The following is a 21,115-nucleotide window of genomic DNA, read 5'->3' on the forward strand; positions in this document are numbered from 1 at the left end:
GCTTAATAATGTACAATTATCAATCAAATCTTGGAGGATGATTAAGTGTACAAAAGCCCTTGAATTGATATCTTTGTTAAAAACATGTAAAGTGATTTAGGTAGCACTTTTTGTCGTTTTTTTTTTTTTTTCATATTTTTTATTATTATTATTTATTAATTTTTAATACTCTATCTGTATTTTCTTTTGTTTTCTTTCCTTGACATGTTTTGCTGATGTCGTGATTTTCTCAACCTGATGTGTAGATGGTTGGTTATGTTGAAAGTGCCTTGACTTGTGTGTGCATTATAAATGTATGTTTGTTGTTCAATAAAAAAATAAAAAAAATAAATTGGGATATTTATAACTGTCAGGAGTTTTGAGAATCTAGTCTAAAAATGTGCTAGTTAGCTTACTGGTTACTGCCAGGAGATATAAAAAGTGTGTATTCAAGTATGTGGGTTAAACAGCCTGTAAAACGTGTATTTGACGTTTTCACCCCGACACTGCAGGCGGCGCTAAACAGTCTTAAAATCGGCGTCATGGTCAACTACGAAAACGAAGAAGAATTGGGTGACGTATGATGTTGTGTGAAAAAGCGTAAGAACGCTTTCAGCCTCATTTTGTGCACGAATGGCGAATTAGAATGAATACATCTGTAACAGATTAACTTGAGAAGAGCTCGTCGATGAAACGGTGACGCTTACCGGTTGAAAAGGTAAAACAAACGCGCCCTAATTCTCATTGCATGGATGGAATTGGGCTGTAAAATGTGACGTGTCAGTCGTTTTAATTTAGTAGCTAGCTTCTTCCACGTCACGCCGTCTTCAAAATGATAAAGGTCAACATTTCTCATTGTGTTGTTGCTGCTGTACATTGATTGGCTGTATGTTGCCTTCACGGTCACTTGCATGATGACGTAAAAGTCAACATTCCTCATTGTGTTGTTGCTACATAGGACCTATGTTGCATTTACTGTCACGTGCATGATGACGTAAATATCAACATTTCTCATTGTGGTGTTGCTACATAGGACCTATGTTGCATTCACTGTCATTTGCAAGATGACGTAAAAGTCAACATTTTTCATTGTGTTGCTACGTTGGATGTATGTTGCATTCACTGTCACTTGCATGACGACGTAAACGTCAACATTTCTCATTGTGGTGTTGCTACATTGGACGTAAGTTGCATTCACTGTCACTTGCACGATGACGTGAAATCAGTGTTGTCGCGACGTTGGACATATGTTGCATTTACTGTCACGTGCATGATGACGTAAATATCAACATTTCTCATTGTGGTGTTGCTACATAGGACCTATGTTGCATTCACTGTCACTTGCAAGATGACGTAAAAGTCAACATTTCTCATTGTGTTACTACGTTGGACGTGTGTTGCATTCACTGTCACTTGCAAGATGATGTAAAAGTCAACATTTCTCATTGTGTTGCTACCTTGGACGTATGTTGCATTCACTGACACTTGCAAGATGACGTAAAGGTCAACATTTCTCATTGTGGTGTTGCTACTTGGACTTATGTTGCATTCACTGTCACGTGCATGATGTAAAAGTCAACGTTTCTTATTGTGGTGTTGCTACATTGGACGTATCTTGTGTTGTTGCTACTTTCCATGTATGTTGCATTCACTGTCACTTGCATGATGACATTAAAGTCAACATTTTTCATTGTGTTGCTACGTTGGATGTATGTTGCATTCACTGTCACTTGCATGATGACGTAAAAGTCAACATTTCTCATTGTGGTGTTGCTACATTGGACGTAAGTTGCATTCACTGTCACTTGCACGATGACGTGAAATCAGTGTTGTCGCGACGTTGGACATATGTTGCATTTACTGTCACGTGCATGATGACGTAAATATCAACATTTCTCATTGTGGTGTTGCTACATAGGACCTATGTTGCATTCACTGTCACTTGCAAGATGACGTAAAAGTCAACATTTCTCATTGTGTTACTACGTTGGACGTGTGTTGCATTCACTGTCACGTGCATGATGACGTAAATATCAACATTTCTCATTGTGGTGTTGCTACATAGGACCTATGTTGCATTCACTGTCACTTGCAAGATGACGTAAAAGTCAACATTTCTCATTGTGTTACTACGTTGGACGTGTGTTGCATTCACTGTCACTTGCAAGATGATGTAAAAGTCAACATTTCTCATTGTGTTGCTACCTTGGACGTATGTTGCATTCACTGACACTTGCAAGATGACGTAAAGGTCAACATTTCTCATTGTGGTGTTGCTACTTGGACTTATGTTGCATTCACTGTCACGTGCATGATGTAAAAGTCAACGTTTCTTATTGTGGTGTTGCTACACTGGACGTATCTTGTGTTGTTGCTACTTTCCATGTATGTTGCATTCACTGTCACTTGCATGATGACATTAAAGTCAACATTTCTCATTGTGTTGTTGCTACATTGGCCGTATGTTGCATTCACTGTCCCGTGCATGACGACGTGTCCGTGTTCTAGGTGGACTGAACATGATGAACATGACTTCGAGAAGCAAGAAGAGAGTCCTGCTGCCCAGTAGACCGTCCCCGCCCACCGTGGACCACATCCTGGAGGACATCAGGGCAGCTGCTCCCAGCGACCCGGTCTTCAGCATCCTGGAGCAGCCTAATGGTTCTGATCCACTTCATGCGTTGACATTGTCCGGTCGTGCGCTTCATGGACTGTTGTGCTGTGTCCTCAGCGTCTTCCAGTCCCGACGGAGACGTGGAGCGGACCTTCCAGCAGTGTCGGCGCCATGTGGTTGTCAACCAGCAGCTGCACGATGCTCAGGTCCAATTGAAGCGTCAGAGGGATGAGCTCCGAGCGGCCGGGGAGCGTCTGGACCGGGATGTGTCGGAGGTCAAAAGTGGACTTCTCTGACCTGGACTATCTCCAGAGACAAAGACTGACCCATGAATCTAGCAGCCAAACCTTGGCTGTTAGACATTTAAACCACACAAGGACTTACACTGGGAATGCACACTCAGCGGTAATGCATTATCACATGGAAGCCTTTAACCTTCTCTTTTTAGGACTCCTGGCATTTCTTGTGTTTTCTCACACGTTTGTGTGTTCAGTTTTTTCTGTTGTCAAGTTTGACAGTCTTCTTAGGGACGTCAATAAATGCCTCACAGCTTCTGTACAAGCTTGGAACTTGTAAACGAGTGTTTTGTCTACAGCAGGAGTGTCAAACTCCTTTTTATTGAGGGCCACTTTAATTGATGTATCGGACTGCAGTAAATGATGTGGCAGATTACATGAATGACATGGTTGGCCACTTTAATTAATGTGACGGACCACATGGAATGACATTGCGGACCACATAAAGTGAAGTGGCAGACTATGTGAATGACATGGCGGGCCACTTTAAAAGATATGACGGACCACATTAAATGACATGACGGATCACGTGAATGACATGGCAGCCCACATGAATGACGTGGCGGACTACATGAATGAAATGGCGGGCCACATTAAAAGATGTCATGGACCACAAAAAATGGATGTGGCAGACCACGTGAATGATATGGCAGGCCTCTTTAAAAGTCGTGACGCACCATGTGAATGACATGGTGGGCCACTTTAAAAGACGTGACGGACCACAAAAAATGTGGCAGACCACATGAATTACATTGTATGTGACGGACCACCTTAAATGATGTGACGAACCATATGAAGTGATGCGGCAGACCACATGAATGACATGGCAGGCCACAATAAAAGTCATGACGGACCACATAAAATGATGTGTATGACATGGCGGCCCACATTGAAAGTAACGACCACTTTAAAAGACGTGACAGACCACATAAAATTATGTGGCAGACCACATTGAATGAAATGGCAGGCCATCCTAAAAGACGTGACGGACCACAAAAAATGAAGTGGCAGACCACATTGATTGAAATGGCAGGCCATATTAAAAGACGTAACGGACCACAAAAAATGTGGCAGACCAGGTGAATGACGTGGCGGACCACGTTGAATGATGTGGCGGGCCACAATAAAATGACGTGACTGACCACATAAAATGACGTGACGGACTACATACAATGACGTGGCAGACCACGTGAATGACATGGCGGACCACATTAAGTGATGCGGCGGACCACGTGAATGATATGGCAGGCCACAATAAAAGTCATGACGGACCACATAAAATGATGTGGCAGACCACGTGTATGACATGGCGGCCCACATTGAAAGACGTGACGACCACTTTAAAAGACGTGACGGACCACATAAAATGATGTGGCAGACCACGTGTATGACATGGCGGCCCACATTGAAAGACGTGACGACCACTTTAAAAGACGTGACGGACCACATTGAATGAAATGGCAGGCTATTCTAAAAGACGTGACGGACCACAAAAAATGTGGCAGACCACGTTGAATGATGTGGCGGGCCACAATAAAAGACGTGACTGACCACATAAAATGACGTGACGGACTACATACAATGACGTGGCAGACCACGTGTATGACATGGCGGCCCACATTGAAAGACGTGACGACCACTTTAAAAGACGTGACGGACCACATTAAGTGATGTGGCAGACTACATGAATGACATGGCAGGCCAAGTTAAGAGTCATGACGGACCACATAAAATGATGTGGCACACCACGTGTATGACATGGCGGCCCACATTGAAAGACGTGACGACCACTTTAAAAGACGTGACTGACCACATTGAATGAAATGGCAGGCCATTCTAAAAGACGTGACGGACCACAAAAAATGTGGCAGACCACAATAAAAGACGTGACTGACCACATAAAATGACGTGACGGACTACATACAATGACGTGGCAGACCACGTGAATGACATGGCGGACCACATTAAGTGATGCGGCAGACCACATGAATGATATGGCAGGCCACATTAAAAGTCATGACTGACCACATAAAATGATGTGGCAGACCACGTGTATGACATGGCGGCCCACATTGAAAGACGTGACGACCACTTTAAAAGACGTGACGGACCACATAAAATGATGTGGCAGACCACATTGAATGAAATGGCAGGCCATTCTAAAAGACGTGACGGACCACAAAAAATGTGGCAGACCACGTTGAATGATGTGGCGGGCCACAATAAAAGACGTGACTGACCACATAAAATGACGTGACGGACTACATACAATGACGTGGCAGACCACGTGTATGACATGGCGGCCCACATTGAAAGACGTGACGACCACTTTAAAAGACGTGACGGACCACATAAAATGATGTGGCAGACTACATGAATGACATGGCAGGCCAAGTTAAGAGTCATGACGGACCACATAAAATGATGTGGCAGACCACGTGTATGACATGGCGGCCCACATTGAAAGACGTGCCGATCCAATTTAAAAGACATGACGGACCACATTGAATGATGTGGCAGACCACATTGAATGAAATGGCAGGCCACATAAATGATGTGGCAGACCAGTGAATGACATGGTGGGCCACTTGAAAGACGTGACAACAACATTAAATGACGTGACGGACCACAAAATGATGTGGCAGACCACTTGAATGACAGGGCAGGTCACTTTAAAAGACGTGACAACCACATTAAATGATGTGACGGACCACATAAAATGATGTGGCAGACCACGTGATTGACATGGCGTGCCACTTAAAAAGACATGACGGACCACATAAAATGACGTTGCAGTCCATATTGAATGAAATGGCGGGCCAAAGTAAAAAATGTGACGGACCACATTCATGACGGATCACATAAAATGATGTGGCAGGCCACATTAAATGACGCGACGACCACATAAAATTACGTTGCAGTCCACATTGAATAAAATGGCGGGCCACAGTAAAAAACGTGATGGACCACGTTAAATGACGTGACGGATCACATAAAATGACGTGGCAGGCCACATTAAATGATGCGACTGACCACCTTAATCGATGTGGCGGGCCAGATCTGGCCCCCCGGCTTTGAGTTTGACACCTGTGGTGTACAGTGACCATACTCATCTTTGATAAGCTCTGCCCCCCAACACATGCTAACACTGCAAATGCTAACACACACCACCGTGGTCAGACTAAGACGGTGATTGTCCTTTTTTGGACAGTGGAGTAAAATTTTAAAATATATATATATACATATATACATACTATTAAATACAGAAACAAATAGTTCAACAGCTTTTAATAAACAATGATGACGGGGAAGACATTTCAGCAGTTCTTTACCTTTAGCTGGTTCTGTAGTGAAACATGCACATGGAGCAGTTATCCTCCTTCAGGTGAATGATGGTACGACTACAGAGAATATTCATGGCAGCTCTACTTTGACGGATATACACTGAAGCAGCTAGGAATACAATAAAAGGACTGCGGGGTCATGACCTTTTCATGTACAAGACACGCCCACTGGAAGGTTATACCGACATCAGCGAATGCATCAGCATGCTGTCTTTAGTTTAATGCGGCATCATTATTTACAAACCTGATGAGGACGCACGAGTCAAGGCTGCTATGATGGACTCCTGTCAATCACTCATCAATGTTCAGCTCAAACAGTGAATTGTTAGCGGTTAGCTCGTAGCATGTCGCGAACTTAAAGGAAGATGCCAATCAAAGCGAACTTAACGAACAGGTCGGTGTAAGCAAATTGTCCAACATGACAGGCTTGTACACAGTTGGGCCCGCCCCCTTCAAAAGTTTGCATACTGTCCCTTCAAAAATGTGCATACCGTTCATGTGATTCATGTGTTGACTACATGTCTAGTAGGCAATGAATCTTCTACAAATATAAAAACAAGTACAAAAAGGTGTCACTTCCTGTCACCCGGGCCAGCCTGGACCCTTACGAACTCACAGCCACAGACCTCAGGTAGACTAGATGGACGCTATGGTGACTGTTCAAGCTTTGATGCAGCGGGTTGGAGAAAAAAAGGTCTCAGAACTTAAGGTAAAGGATAGTCCACAACTTTTTCTTCTAATGTCCTTCCTCAAATGTCTACTTCAGACTTGTGGGTGGCCTGGTGGGTGGCTTGGCCCTGAGCGTCTTGCAGGGTCGCTGTGGGACTTGGGGTGTAGTTGAATGGAGGAACTCTGGCCGCCTTGCTCGGGCATCCTTGGCGGAAATGGACCAGTCCGCCGACATGGCCATCTGATTTTCCAGTAGAAGGGTTGTTGTGGCTTCTTAGGGATCCATCATAATCTCCATCTTGGACATTTCTGAAGAGTGCTCGTCGTGCCGTGTCCTCTGGGATTAATAAAGCTGATTCCACTGACGGAGAGGTGCTGGAGTTCATCTTGTTATTAGAGAAATCGTCAGTCTGAACCGTTGCGTCACTCATGGAGCGTGATGCCAGAAGTATGGTTGGCAGTTTCCCTGGAAGACCCGTTACTTTTGGCTTGTCCTCTTCTGGTGAAGGCACCAGGGGTAGCGCGTTTGCTGGCAGAGTGCTTTTCAAGATCTGCGGTACATCTTCATCCCTGATTCTCCTCCAGGTGACCCTGTCATTCAGACGAGATTTCTGCCCTCTCTTCTTTGTGTCATCCTCGCTTTTTGCTCTGCCGCTTGAATCGGAAGATGACGACCGGAGGGAAGAGCGACTGGTCACTCGACTCAGGATGTTTATGCTGGGAGATGAGGAGTGCCGTTTAAATGTTTCTTTGTCCTGTTGTTGTCGAGCTCCCCAAACTCTGCTCGGCCCATTCCGTTGGGCTACCCTACAGGGGCTTTCTGAGGTGGTTCTCCTGACTGGACGTTTTTCGGGCAGGTCCCGTTCCCTGGAGGTCGCCCTGGAAATGTTTGTGAGCTGTTTCTGATGGCCCGGCTGAGTTCTCTGGACTTGCTGTGCTTGTCCAGCACCTTTTCCTGTGGTCTTTCGTGGAAACTGGGCAGCCACTTTAAGCTCCTGACAGCGGGACGAGCAAAGGAAGACAGCTGAGGGCCCTGGAACTGCTCGATGAGGGGAACTGTTCTGGACTCGGGTCATGTTGCGTGGAGTGTCACGTTTTAGTCCATTCTTAGATTCTTTGATGAAAGTCAACTGTCTCAAGAATCCATTTGAGTCCACTTCGCCACCACTTGAATGAACTGAAGCCATCCTGACCAGGTCAAAACGATTTGCAGGTCGGACTCTGTTCCCGTTGATCTGGTTTTGCCTGATGGTCACATGGTTGGCTACCAGAGGTGAAATAGGTCTAGATTGCCTCACAGAATTTTGCATAAAAGGAATTCTGACTGGGGATTTCTGAGTTTTAGGGGGTTGTGATTTATCAACTCGGTTGACAACGGTAGAGCGCCCCTTTCTTTCAGGGGGGCTGCTTGCTGGGGGACTACTTGCTGGTGTAACACTCTTTTTTTGAATGGGCCTGTTTATTGTCTGGGGAGGCGATGTCCGCTTCTTTTGTGATTGTTTGGATGGTGTAGAACTCTGTGAGGATCCAGAGGAAGAACTTTTCGGTAATCTTGGAGGTGGTGTGGAGCTTCTCTTTGGCAAAGACAGCTCCATGTCCTGGGGTCTTCCTAATCTGTGAAGGCTTTTAGATCTGTGCTGAGCAAGCTCTGGGTTTTTTGGAGCATCTGTCTTGGTCGATACTTTCCTGGGTGGAGGTCTTTGCGAAAGAGCGGTCTCTTTTTTCGGAGTATAGGTCACTGTTCTGCCCCTGAAAACAACTGGCAAGTTCGGGACTGGCTTGCGCTGTGCAAAGTCCAGAGGTTTGTTAGCCTTTTTATCTTTAGCAAACTTTTTTTCTTTTGGTGTGAAGCTGGATGTTGACATGAACGACATGACTGATTCGGTTTCTTCAGAAGACAGCTCTTGAGACTTGGACGCCTGAAGTCCGGTCACAACAGAATTTGCACCTTCCTGAATAGCTCTCCACTCCACACTGTTTAAGTCTGACTCTTGATCCCACGCCATGTCATCACTGTCCTCGTCCAAGTTCCAACTATCAGAAGTCTTCTGCATTTGCATTAGGTTGTTCTCTGCTTTCCTCTTCCTGGCGGCCATCTTTCGTCTTTGCCTGGGCATTGCAGATGTAATGCATTTCTGAAGGAGGTCGTCTTCTGAATCCATGCTGACAGAACTTGGAGAACTTGGCTCATCAAACTGGCTATGGATACTCAAGGGTTTGGCTTGTTGCATCATATTTAGGCTTTTGTTGTGCCTGTTTTTGTACCATACCTGCTGAGCTTTTGATTTATGGTCCTCAAACTCGGCATCGCTCAGTGAACTAAGTGATGAGCTCAATGAGTAACATGCCTGTGATTCGCTCTTGATCAGGTTTTGTTTTAGTCTGTGAAATCCTCTCGTCTTTGTTTGGGAAACACTGACCCGACCGATGTTGGTCATGCTCCGCGAGAGAGTATTTCTGCTTGCTTCCCTGATCCTGTTTCTGCTAATATGCTTGTTGTCTTCCTCGTTGTGGTAGAAGTGTTTAGCCCCCTCTAATGAATGTGACATTTGTCCTCCGTTTCTCTTTTGCCCTTCCTGATTAGTGTTACTTTCCAGGTTCTGTTTTATGACAGGTAATTCCAGCTTTCCAGCGGAGCTCTGATATTTCATCTTCTTCTGATGGCTGGGCGAGTGATCGCGATTCCTCTGACTAGCAACTCTGTCGGCCACTTCCTTGCTCTGCATCAGCACCTTGTGGGTTGGAATGATGTGTTTGGTTGAGCGGCCTGTTGGAATCACAGGCGGGTAACTCATCTTGTTTGGCTTGTGAAAGTGGGAGAATATTCTCAAGTCTTCAATCCTCTTTGCTTCCTCGTCAAGTATTCCTTGCTTGGAAATGGGCCTTGCCCTGCAGTCTTTTACTGAGTACTGCAGGGTTTCATCACTCAGTGAAGTTGTGCTGGAGAAGTTGACTGGTGTACCTTCAGCTGAATCAGTGACGGATGAATCGTCATACTTGATGTCCTTGTGTGGGATGACAATTCTCCTCCCAGGACACAACTGTGTTTTGCCATTTGGGAGCATCATGTACACTGGAAGATGTAATGCTTTTTGTGCACTGAGATAATGAGGAGGAATGTTGGTCATCAAGGAAGGTCTAACCTTCCTGAATTTGGATGGCATTGCTGAGTTGATACATTCCTTTAGAATCTCTATGTCGTCATCGGAATTGCCTTCACTGTATCTCTCTCCTTGGTCAAGGCCCTGGTCATCATCATCATGAAATTGTAGGTTGCTGTCACTTTGCTGGAGCAGGGGGGTCAGTTTGAGCTCCACATCTTTCTGGATGTAGTGTTCATGAAGTGGCAAAGCACTCAGACTCGACGCACAGGAGAAATTCTCAATGGGCTTTTCCACGGTGAAATAAATCATTGTGTCTAAGTCGGGAGGAATGTTAAACCTGTCCTTGGAGTCTGTAACCTCCATTAACTTTCGCAGACTATTTTCCCACTGTCCTGCCAATCCAGCCGTCTGCACTTCAGCTCCATTTGACTCGACGCAACACGGAGTCTTGCTTCGACTGGGAGGCATGGTTTGGCCGGGGCTGTCCGGAAGATCACTCGGACTGATGGTTCCATCGATCATCTCACTGCAGGGATCACTTTGGATTGAGCTTGCAATGGACGGAGACTCAAAACTTCCCAGTGAACTGACTGAACTGCAGCGACTCATGACCAGAGGGGTCTCATGAATATAGTTTTCAGAAGAACTGGATGGCGATCTGTCTTCTAATTCTGCTGGTAAAGAGCCCTTAAGGAAGACCTTTTCCCTTTTGGAAGGACACTGAATTTCAATGGGATCTGCCTCTTTGCTTGGGAAGGTTTTTGAATCAGTCATAAGCAACTGGCTGTCACTCAGATCCTCCAAGGTCTCATCCTCTTCAGCCCTTTTCACCTCTTCTCCATCTTCAACTTCAATAATTTCAAGTGACGAGTCACTCTCCAACTCATTGTCACTTTGTCCATCCAGCACTCCGTCCCCAGAAGACAGGGAGGACAAGGAACTGCATCGAGAGAAGCAGATTGGTGTGTTCTCCACCGAGTATTTCTGAACTGTTTCCATGGTCCCGATAGTTGGACTTCTGCTGGATGCCATTGGAGAATATTTTGTCATGCTTCCCCCTGTCATCACAGTGGGTACCCAGGCTTGCCTCCTCATGGCTTCAGCTGCCTGAACGTTAATGGATGTTTTTGCTACCCCAAATTTAGCTACGCTCTGAATGAGGGGAACTTGTTGATATGAGGGAGAGAGTTTTATGGAGGCCATGCTGATGTCTGAGGATACTTTAGTTGATGCACTTACAGGTGTTTGCACAGGGTGATCCTGGTTCTTTTCTGCATCTGTGTCAATGAGATCTAAAGATATTTTGTCTTTGATATCCACAGAATCTCTCTCAGGAATATCTTGCTGGGTCATCTTACTCAAAATGGCAGGTTGAACGTTCAGGTATTCTTGATGGGCCACTTTAAGATCGAGCTGATTAGGTCGTTGTTGGAGGATGGGAGCTTTTGGGGCAGGTCGGATTTGGTCTTTACTGCCGCAGTAACCATCGCTGGTGCTGCCACTATTCAGGCTGTCTGTGGATACACTTGTATGAGCACTTTTGAGGCGCAGTAACGCATGTGCCCTGCTGAGACGCTCTCTTTGGGCCAAGCTGCTTGTATCCGAGAGACGGCATGGAGAACACGACTTCGCTCGGGCTTCGTTGAGCTCATCCAATCCATAAGGCCAATCTGCCAGGTGATCTTCAGAGCTGAGGCTAAAACTATCCTCAGAGGACGTGTGCATGGTTATGTCGTCCACTAATCTGTCAATTTTAGCAACCGTGCTGGTGATTTTCTTAGCTAGCTTCTCAGCAGCAGCAGACACAACATCATCAGACACCCCGTGTCTCCTGTCCATCTGAGGCGGGTCCACATCCCTCTCTGGCTCATTGTCCTGCTTACGGTTTTGTAGGAAGTTTGAATTGGTGAGGTACATAGAAAGCATGGAGATACTTCCAGTATCCAGACTACTGGAGACTATAGGGGCCTCTTCATCATCAAAGCAACCAGAATCGGACGCATAATCCTTGGCTAGACTTTCAATGTGACGGAGCTGCTTGTTGAAGCCCAAATGCTTGGGACTCGGTTTGTCCAGGGTGTCAAAGGTTTCAGTGAGGTGTTTGGAATCCAGCTCCGCCTCAAGCGCCCTCTGTTTCCTCATGTACAGCGAGGGGACGCACGAGCCCGGGGAGAGCACCGAAGCATCCTTGTACTTGGGGGGTCGATTGGTCAGGAGGTTCCTCAAAGCTGCAGCACTGCCCATCGCGATCATCTTGTGTTTGGAGTGGATGAGGTTGCGCAACATGCTCACTGCACCCAGGTCCCAAAGCAGCTCCTGGTCTTTGGGACTTCTGGCGGAGAGATTCCAAAGTGTTCCACAAGCATTGCTTACGATAGTCAGGCTATGCGAGCGCAGGTGCTGCAGCAGGGTCTGGAGGCAGTTGTGATCCCGCAGGACTTGCCTGAAGAAAGAAAACACAGATTTGTGATCATTTGACAGTTTGACTTTCATCCCTCCTGGTCCATTCAGAGTTCTGATCTTTGAATTTGTCTTTCTTTTACTACGATGACGAGATCATCACAAAACAAGAAAATGTGGAAATGTGGGATGGAGAACAGGTAAAACATTCCAAAAATCCCACACAAACACACCTGTAGTCTTCTCGAGCAGCCACCAGACTCGACACATTTCGCAGGATCCCGCCTCCACTTTCAATGATGGCCAGGGAGTTGGTCTGACAGCGGTACGTGAGTGTGCTGACCAGGAAGCCAAGAGCACCGTCAATGGCGCACACCGCCTCCTTGTTGTTCATGCTGTGAGCTGACAGATTCCACAGAGCACTCAGCAGGCTTTTCAAAGTAGACTCCTGGAAAGCAGAAAGGAGTTCGGGAGTGTTTATCCTTGCTTAGCATTGGAAAAATACCTTAGATGAACATTCAGCGTAATGGTCATAATGGGCCTTTAAGGTGCTCGTTACCTTGGTGGCCTGTAGGGCGCAGGTCATCAGAGCAGACACACAGCCAATATCTCGTAGTACTCGCTTGCTGCTGATGTCGGCCCTCCAGGACAGGTTTCTGAGGATGCTGGAGACCACCTGGTGTAGCTCCTCACTGTCGGAGCCCAACTGATACACCAAAGCCTGCAGACAACCCTTTTTGGAGCATAGAGTGGCCTGCAGAGTGCAATGAGGCATACAGAAACTGAGCACAGTACCATGTATTTGACACAGGTAGTACAGATAACTTTAATCAAAGCTTTTCTCAGTACTGCCCCCTGTAAACACTACCTTGTTAACCACGTCCCCAAAGGTGAGGTTGGTCAAAGCCATGCCAGCGTAACGCCGAAGCGCCATGTTGATGGGGTCATTTTGCATGCCATACATTTCTTGTTCCAGGTAGATCAGGTCTGCCACCACCTGCAATCCACCTGGAAGACAATGCAATAATCTTAGCAGCTTATACAGAATATTTTCATCTTTTAAGTAGTTCACCTACCTAGTTCATTCATTGCGCGCCGGAACTCTTCTTCAAAGGAAAGCTTCATTATGGCACATATGGCCTGACAGAGATGAGGGTCCACCGGTTCTGGAATATCTGCCAAACAGATAGAGAGCGAAGAACAACAGAAGATTTCTGTAAGTGCTCCATGTTGTCTAGCAGACTGCTCTGCGAAAAGGACTTGTCAATAGGTGCCATTTTTAATCCAATCTGTTATCGACAGTTGTCCAAAAAATTAAACTCTACACACTCTCGCTCGTGTGCATGATTCCACATCTGACCATCCAATAGAACCTAACTAAACCAGTTAAGGTTCTCGAGGGACACTGGTTCAGGTTACATTGGAATCAGGGGCAACACGGCTTACCTGTAATTCTGATTTGACCAGATGAAGTCTCGGTGTGGTTCTCGATCCAGTCCCAGCCACTGTCGCAGTAAGTTCGGATTTGCTCCAGCATGTGCAGAACCCTCATCTCCCGGCGGGCCTGGCCCTCATCCTGCTGGGAGTAGATGACATTGTGCAGGGCGGCGCTGGCCCGTGACTTAGCCTCACGGCTACAGCACGATGTCGGGCCACCGGCAGCTTCGTCCGCTGTCCCACCACCACCGCCTGGAGCTTCGTGAATGATCTGGACCAACAGGGGGACGCAGCCAGACTTCCTCATGGCGACGCAGGAGTCCTGAGAACTGGAAAGGGCCAGGAGAGTCCGGGACATCTCTTCCTTGTCCCTGTTAGCCAACATGGACAGCAGCCAGAACACCATCTCCACCTGCAGGGGTTACAAGTCAACAGTTTGCATTCTGTCTGCTTCATGCCCAGCTGAGACCAGACAGAACCCAAGTCCTTCCGGTGTGAGGACATGTGGCCATCTGGATAGCATGTGGTTCTAAAGAGGCTATGATTGGTTGGTGTATTTGTTGGGTCTGGTCCAGTCCAGATCAGCATTTAGAAACTTTTAATCGTCATTATCAAGCATTAAAACTTTGTGTCAAGTGTACACTTAGAGGAAACTGATTGGCTACCTTGTTTGCTCCGTCTGCTGCACCTTCTGTTCCTGCCGACATGTTGTTGTCTACTTCTCCAGCAGGGGGCCTCTCTGCACCCGACAGCTGCGCAAACACACAGTAGAAGAAGAACACAATAAACTTTTTGCAAAAATTTGTAATCAATTTGTGTATGAAGAATGTTAATACTTGCAGTCAAAATAAAATTGTTCTAGGGGGCGCTGCTGAGCAGGGACGAGGTAGAATGTGTTTTGCAGTGACTCTGCCAGAAAGTGACATTTTATATTTATATTAAGTATTTTCTTTCCCGCTCTTCTACATGGGCAAGAGGATCTTGATTTTACCGACTTTACTACGGTCGTGGCTCGGAAACGGACCGCCTTTGCCCCGGTGAAGAAGAGACTACACTCCTGACCCAACGTGAAGTTTGGTCTTCTTTATCCAGCGACGCTACGGATCACTCTGCCCAACGGCCAGACCCACAAGTTTGAAGATCCCAACCAGGTAGCGGTCTTTTTGGACAAAAAATGGGAGTCGGGAATGTCGCAATCTAGGAGACATGCTAGCATGCTAGATAGCCACCGGCATTATGGGTCTTGAAGACTACAAGTCCCAGAAGCGTGAGATATCTTGCCTTAATTTTCAATCTTGTTCTACGTACTCACTGGTATTGTTGCAGTGTTCTGTCAAATTGACTACTAAGTATTTCGTATTATCTTATTGACTAATTTGCCGTTTTTATATCGGTCTTCTTATTTTTTGCACATTCGCTTGAAGGAATAGGTTTTGCTAGCAAGCTGTAATTAAACGGGCTTTTATCCAAACATATACCTTAGTGCACTTTATTTGATAACGAGATGTCACATTTTCGACGTTGTTTCTTCACAGTTGCTTAGAGTAGAAGAGGCGCAATGGGGTTTTTTTTATGAATGGGGGGAAGAGTTTTTGGGCGTGGGGGTGGTTGCCATTTGTTTGTTTTTCTTTTCTTTGCATCAGTCAAGTAATTTTTTTTTAGTTTTACCACAGACATGCATTTTTGTACACTGTATAAAGGGTTGTACGGTATACCTGTATTAGTATGAACAACGCCAACACTGTCATAAACACGTGCCACATAGTGAAACCACACTAAACGACAATGACAAACACATTTTGGGAGAATATTTGCAACCGCAACACAACATAAACACTACAGAACAAATTCCCAGAATACCCTGCAGCACCAACTCTTCCGGGACGCTACAATATAAACAAACGCCATTGGTGAATCTACACCGAACATCCACTGTAATGATACCAACCACAACAGCGTATCTAGTCGATACTACTATGATTACATCGATATTTTTTAGCATCACAAAATCTTATTTCGTTTTTTTTAAATGTATATTATGTTTATAAACTCGGGAAATATGTCCCTGGACACATGAGGACTTTGAATATGACCAACGTCTGTTGGTCATATTTGATCCCCAAATTTGTGGTATCATCCAAAACTAATGTAAAGTATCAAACAACGGAAGAATAAGTGTTGATTACATTTTAACAGAAGTGTAGATAGAACATGTGAAAAGAGAAAATAAACAGATATTAACAGTAAATGAACAATTTATTTTCTACCACTTGTCCTTAACAATGTTGACAAAATAATAGGTAGATAAATGACACAATATGTTACTGCATATGTCAGCAGCTAAATTAGGAGCCTTTGTTTGTTACTACTGAAATACAAGTTGTCTAGTCAAATATATTGTACATACAAATATACATATACTCACATACATACATAAGTACCCACGCTCCCACATACATACACAAATACAGTACATACCTACATACTCAAAGTTCGTACATCCACACGCACATTCACTGTACAAACATACACATACTGTACATATACATTCACTGTACAAACATACATATACACATACTGTACATATACATTCACTGTACAAACATACATATACACATACTGTACATATACATTCACTGTACAAACATACACATACTGTACATATACATTCACTATACAAACATACACATACACATACATGTACATATACATTCACTGTACAAACATACACATACTGTACATATACATTCACTGTACAAACATACATATACACATACTGTACATATACATTCACTGTACAAACATACATATACACATACTGTACATATACATTCACTGTACAAACATACACATACTGTACATATACATTCACTGTACAAACATACATATACACATACTGTACATATACATTCACTGTACAAACATACATATACACATACTGTACATATACATTCACTGTACAAACATACATATACACACACTGTACATATACATTCACTGTACAAACATACACATACATGTACATATACATTTACTGTACAAACATACACATACACATACATGTACATATACATTCACTGTACAAACATACACATACACATACTGTACATATACATTCACTGTACAAACATACACATACATGTACATATACATTCACTGTACAAACATACATATACACATACTGTACATATACATTCCTGTACAAACATACACATACTGTACATATACATTCACTGTACAAACATACATATACACATACTGTACGTATACATTCACTGTACAAACATACACATACTGTACATATACATTCACTGTACAAACATACATATACACATACTGTACATATACATTCACTGTACAAACATACACATACTGTACATATACATTCACTGTACAAACATACATATACACATACTGTACATATACATTCACTGTACAAACATACATATACACATTCTGTACATATAAGAGTACATATACATACAGTACATACACTCATGCACATAATCATGTTTCATCAAATATATATTAACGTTGTTGCCCTAGGGTAAACTGGGTATAACACACAGCACACTGACAAAGCTTAACCAATTGTTACTATAACAATCTACAAGGTTAATATAGGTTGCTTCTCTTTCTTCCCCTCCCTTTTTCGGCATTCTTTCGTATCTCTAGTTATCATTACGTATATGTATTGTTGCATTTGAACAATTGTATTGTTGATAATAGAGGTAAATTATTGGTATTATTCATTATCAATAGCGCTATTTCTATTGGTATTTGTATTGCTCCATTGGTAGTGTAATAATGTTCATTGTCATTTCTGTATTATTATTTATTTCGCTAACTGCTTATTTGCTATCACTTTTACTATCATATTTGTACATATCCTATTTGCTGATGTTGCTCTATTGTTGTTGTTGTTGTTGTTGTGTTTGCTGTTGTTGTTTTTGTCTCTCTGTCTTATCCCCCTCTTGTCCCCACAATTTCCCCCTCTGTCTTCCTTTTTTTCCCTCTTTCTATCCCCTCCTGCTCCGGCCCGGCTGCACCAAATGATAATATAAATACATTTAATAAAGTCAAATACAAATAAGGCAACGAGAGAAGTATCCCACACTTCTCTTGTAAAGTCAATCTGAACAGCCGATATGGGCATCTACATCTACTATATGATTTGCCTGGGAAGCTGGACGGGACAAAAATAAATAAATAAATAAATATACAATGATAACATTTAGTAAGAAAGATGAAGTATCCACATTATTCCCAGGCTTTCGCAGGCCACATTAAAGGACATGTCGTGCCGGATCTGGCCCCCGGGCCATGACTTTGACACGGGTGCTCTGAGCGGACAATCAACATTTACCTGTAACTATATGACAGATTTATTAATTTTTGCTATTTTTTTTATATTTTGTAGGCGTCTTGTTTTTTTTTTGGGGGGGGGACAACATTTGAAATGTAATCACATTTGTGTAACATGTATTTGCCATTAAAACTCAATAAACAAATGTTGTTTTTTAAAGTCAAATTGTTCCACTTTAAACACAAATACCGACCCACCTACATCCGTCACCACGGCAACATCTTGGCTGTGATGTGCAACGTGTGTGTGTCTCGGATGAAAGATGGACCATACTTGCCAACCCTCCCGTCTTAGCGGGACAATCCCGGTATTCAGCGCCTCTCCCGACAACCTCCCGGCAGAGATTTTCTCCCGACAAACTCCCGGTATTCAGCCGGGGCTGGAGGCCACGCCCCCTCCAGCTCAATGCGGACCTGAGACTGAGTGGGGACAGCCTGTTCTCACGCCCGCTTTCCCACAATATAAACAGCTTGCCTAACGAATTCAAACGAATGGAAACAAGAATTTCAGTTCATCCAGGACAGTTCGAAGGGGAAGGTGTATGTTGCCTGTAAATATGTAGAACAGACTTCTCCATTGAACACGGTGGCCGAAATGATATACTCATCATGAACGGAGAAGTTAATGGATAACCACCGGAACACTGAAATTCAAGTATTTCTTTTATGTAAATAAAATAAATAAATAAATATATATATATATATATATATATATATATATATATATATATATATATATATATATATATATATATATATATATATATATATATATATGAAATACTCGAGTTGGTGAATTCTAGCTGTAAATAACCACGCCCCCAACCACGCCCCCCACCCCCAACGCCCACCCCCCACCCCCTACCCCCCACCTCCCGATATTGGAGGTCTCAAGTTTGGCAAGTATGAGATGGACACAGGCGGATATTTTACAGCAGGATGCAGAAAGGTCAAAGAGGCCACTTGGGGACTTGGTGTGGGGACGACGCAGATGACCTTTGACTCGCTGCATTCTGGACCGCAGCAGGAACAGGAAGTGGCAGACTGGCTAACGCGGACGTGACCTCGTCGCCTCTTCAGCTCGTTAACATTCTACCACGCTCCGCGCCAACTGTGCAGCCGGCTGACAGCCAATCGCTGCCCGGCTCATCTCCATGGCGACCGGCTCGAGTCAGGAGGAGGAGGCGCAGTACCCTACCATGGAGGTGGCCAGCATATTAGGAACGCTTAATAAATACCTAATGAAGAGACCGTATTGTAGACTTTGTGTGTGTGTGTGTGTGTGTGTGTTCTTGTATTTCTACCCTTCTTGAGACATCGATAAGGAAAAGTAGCTTCCATATGAGGACCGGTTAACAAGTTAGGACCGAAATCATGGTACCAATACGGAAAACCATTGCATCTAATCGAGAATGTCTCATTTGCACCCCTGGTGGTGAAATCTATCAAAATGAGGAGGGTCCCAAAAAGGAGGGATTTTTCTAATTGACTGTGTGTCGCTTTTAAAAGTCAACATATGAAATAACAAGTGTGTGTAAAAAATTAAAGTGCTCCTCCTCTGGCCTACATATGTAATAACAAGTGTGTGTAAGAAATTTAAATTAAAAAAATAAAATAAATTTATATATAGAGACACACTGTAATAACTTGAAGTAAATAATGAAGATTAAAAACCAAATACAAACAAAAAATAACATTTTTTACTAAAAGCTTACCTTTTTTATATTTGCATAATATGTATATATTAATAATGTTGTAAATACAAATATTTATATATCTAGAAAGGGTGGTCCTAAAGAGGTAGGCATTATTCGGAGGTCTCAAGAAGGTAACAAATACAAGAATGTGTGTGAGTGTGTGCGTGTGTGTGTGTGTGTGTGTGTGTATGTGTTCTTGTATTTCTACCCATCTTGAGACATGAAGAAGGAAAAGTATCTTCCATATGAGGAGGTGTGAACAAGTGATGACATAAATCATGGTCCCAATAACATTGCATCTAATAGACAATGTCTCATTTGCACCCCCTGGTGGTGACATCTACCAAAATGAGGGTGGTCCCAAAAAGGAGGGATTTTCAAATTCAACGTTTATTTATATAGCCCTAAATCACAAGTGTCTCAAAGGGCTGCACAAGCCACAACGACATCCTCGGTTCAGATCCCACATCTGATTGACTGTGTGTCGGTTTTAAAAGTCAACATATGCAATAACAAGTGTGTGTACAAATTTGAAGTGCTCCCCCTTTTGGCCAACATATGAAATAACAAGTGTGTGTAAGAAATTCAAATAAAAAAAATATGTATATCGAAACATACTGTAATAACTTGAGGTAAATAATGAAGATTAAAAACCAAATTCAAACAAAAAATAAAAACTTTACCTTTTTTATATTTGCATACTATGTATATATTATTAATAATGTAAATACAAATCTTGATATATCTAGAAAGGGTGGTCCTAAAGAGGTATGCATTTTTCAGAGGTCTCAAGAAGGTAACAAATACAAGAATGTGTGTGTGTGTTCTGTGTTTCTACCCTTCTTGAGACATGAAGAAGGAAAAGTATCTTCCATATGAGGAGGTGTGAACAAGTGATGACATAAATCATGGTCCCAATAACATTGCATCTAATAGACAATGTCTCATTTGCACCCCTGGTGGTGACATCTATAAAACTGAGGGTGGTCCCAAAAAGGAGGGATTTTCAAATTGACTGTGTGTCGCTTTTAAAAGTGCTCCCCCTCTGGTCAACATATGCAATAACAAGTGTGTGTAAGAAATTGAAAGGCGCCCCCTTTGGCCAAAATGTATTTTAAAAAATTAAATAAACATGTGTATAGAGACATACTGTAATAACTTGAAGTAAATAATGAAGATTAAAAACCAAATACAAAAAAAACAACCTAAA

At 43.5% G+C, this 21,115-nt stretch overlaps 2 protein-coding genes across 3 annotated transcripts in view; one reads left to right on the forward strand and one right to left on the reverse strand.

The window, feature by feature from the left end:
* The first annotated feature begins 521 nt into the window (after positions 1-521).
* On the forward strand, positions 522-3,156 carry lg27h19orf25 (linkage group 27 C19orf25 homolog). Its single transcript, XM_062038467.1, has 3 exons — positions 522-697; positions 2,488-2,640; positions 2,711-3,156. Exons 2-3 carry the CDS (start codon positions 2,499-2,501, stop codon positions 2,887-2,889), a joined length of 321 nt encoding a protein of 106 aa, XP_061894451.1. The 5' UTR covers positions 522-697; positions 2,488-2,498; the 3' UTR covers positions 2,890-3,156.
* Positions 3,157-6,160: 3,004 nt separating this feature from the next.
* The window catches only part of apc2 (APC regulator of WNT signaling pathway 2), a 40,543-nt gene continuing 25,588 nt past the window's right edge, over positions 6,161-21,115 (reverse strand). For both annotated transcript variants that reach the window (XM_062038966.1, XM_062038965.1), the window contains 7 exons: positions 14,509-14,595; positions 13,853-14,255; positions 13,483-13,581; positions 13,275-13,414; positions 12,966-13,160; positions 12,640-12,854; positions 6,161-12,449 (listed from right to left, as the gene is read on the reverse strand). In XM_062038966.1, the coding sequence (XP_061894950.1) occupies positions 6,983-12,449; positions 12,640-12,854; positions 12,966-13,160; positions 13,275-13,414; positions 13,483-13,581; positions 13,853-14,255; positions 14,509-14,595 (6,606 nt within the window). In that variant the 3' untranslated portion in view covers positions 6,161-6,982. The remainder of the gene's footprint in view (positions 12,450-12,639; positions 12,855-12,965; positions 13,161-13,274; positions 13,415-13,482; positions 13,582-13,852; positions 14,256-14,508; positions 14,596-21,115) is intronic.

The sequence above is a fragment of the Entelurus aequoreus genome, linkage group LG27 (assembly GCF_033978785.1).
Source record: "Entelurus aequoreus isolate RoL-2023_Sb linkage group LG27, RoL_Eaeq_v1.1, whole genome shotgun sequence".
NCBI lineage: Eukaryota > Metazoa > Chordata > Actinopteri > Syngnathiformes > Syngnathidae > Entelurus > Entelurus aequoreus.

Excerpts from the sequence above, each read along its gene's own strand:
- lg27h19orf25 (XM_062038467.1), top strand. The coding sequence starts at position 2,499 with ATGATGAACATGACTTCGAGAAGCAAGAAGAGAGTCCTGCTGCCCAGT. Across the intron at positions 2,641-2,710 it reads CATCCTGGAGCAGCCTAATG|CGTCTTCCAGTCCCGACGGA; the intron begins GTTCTGATCCAC and ends CTGTGTCCTCAG.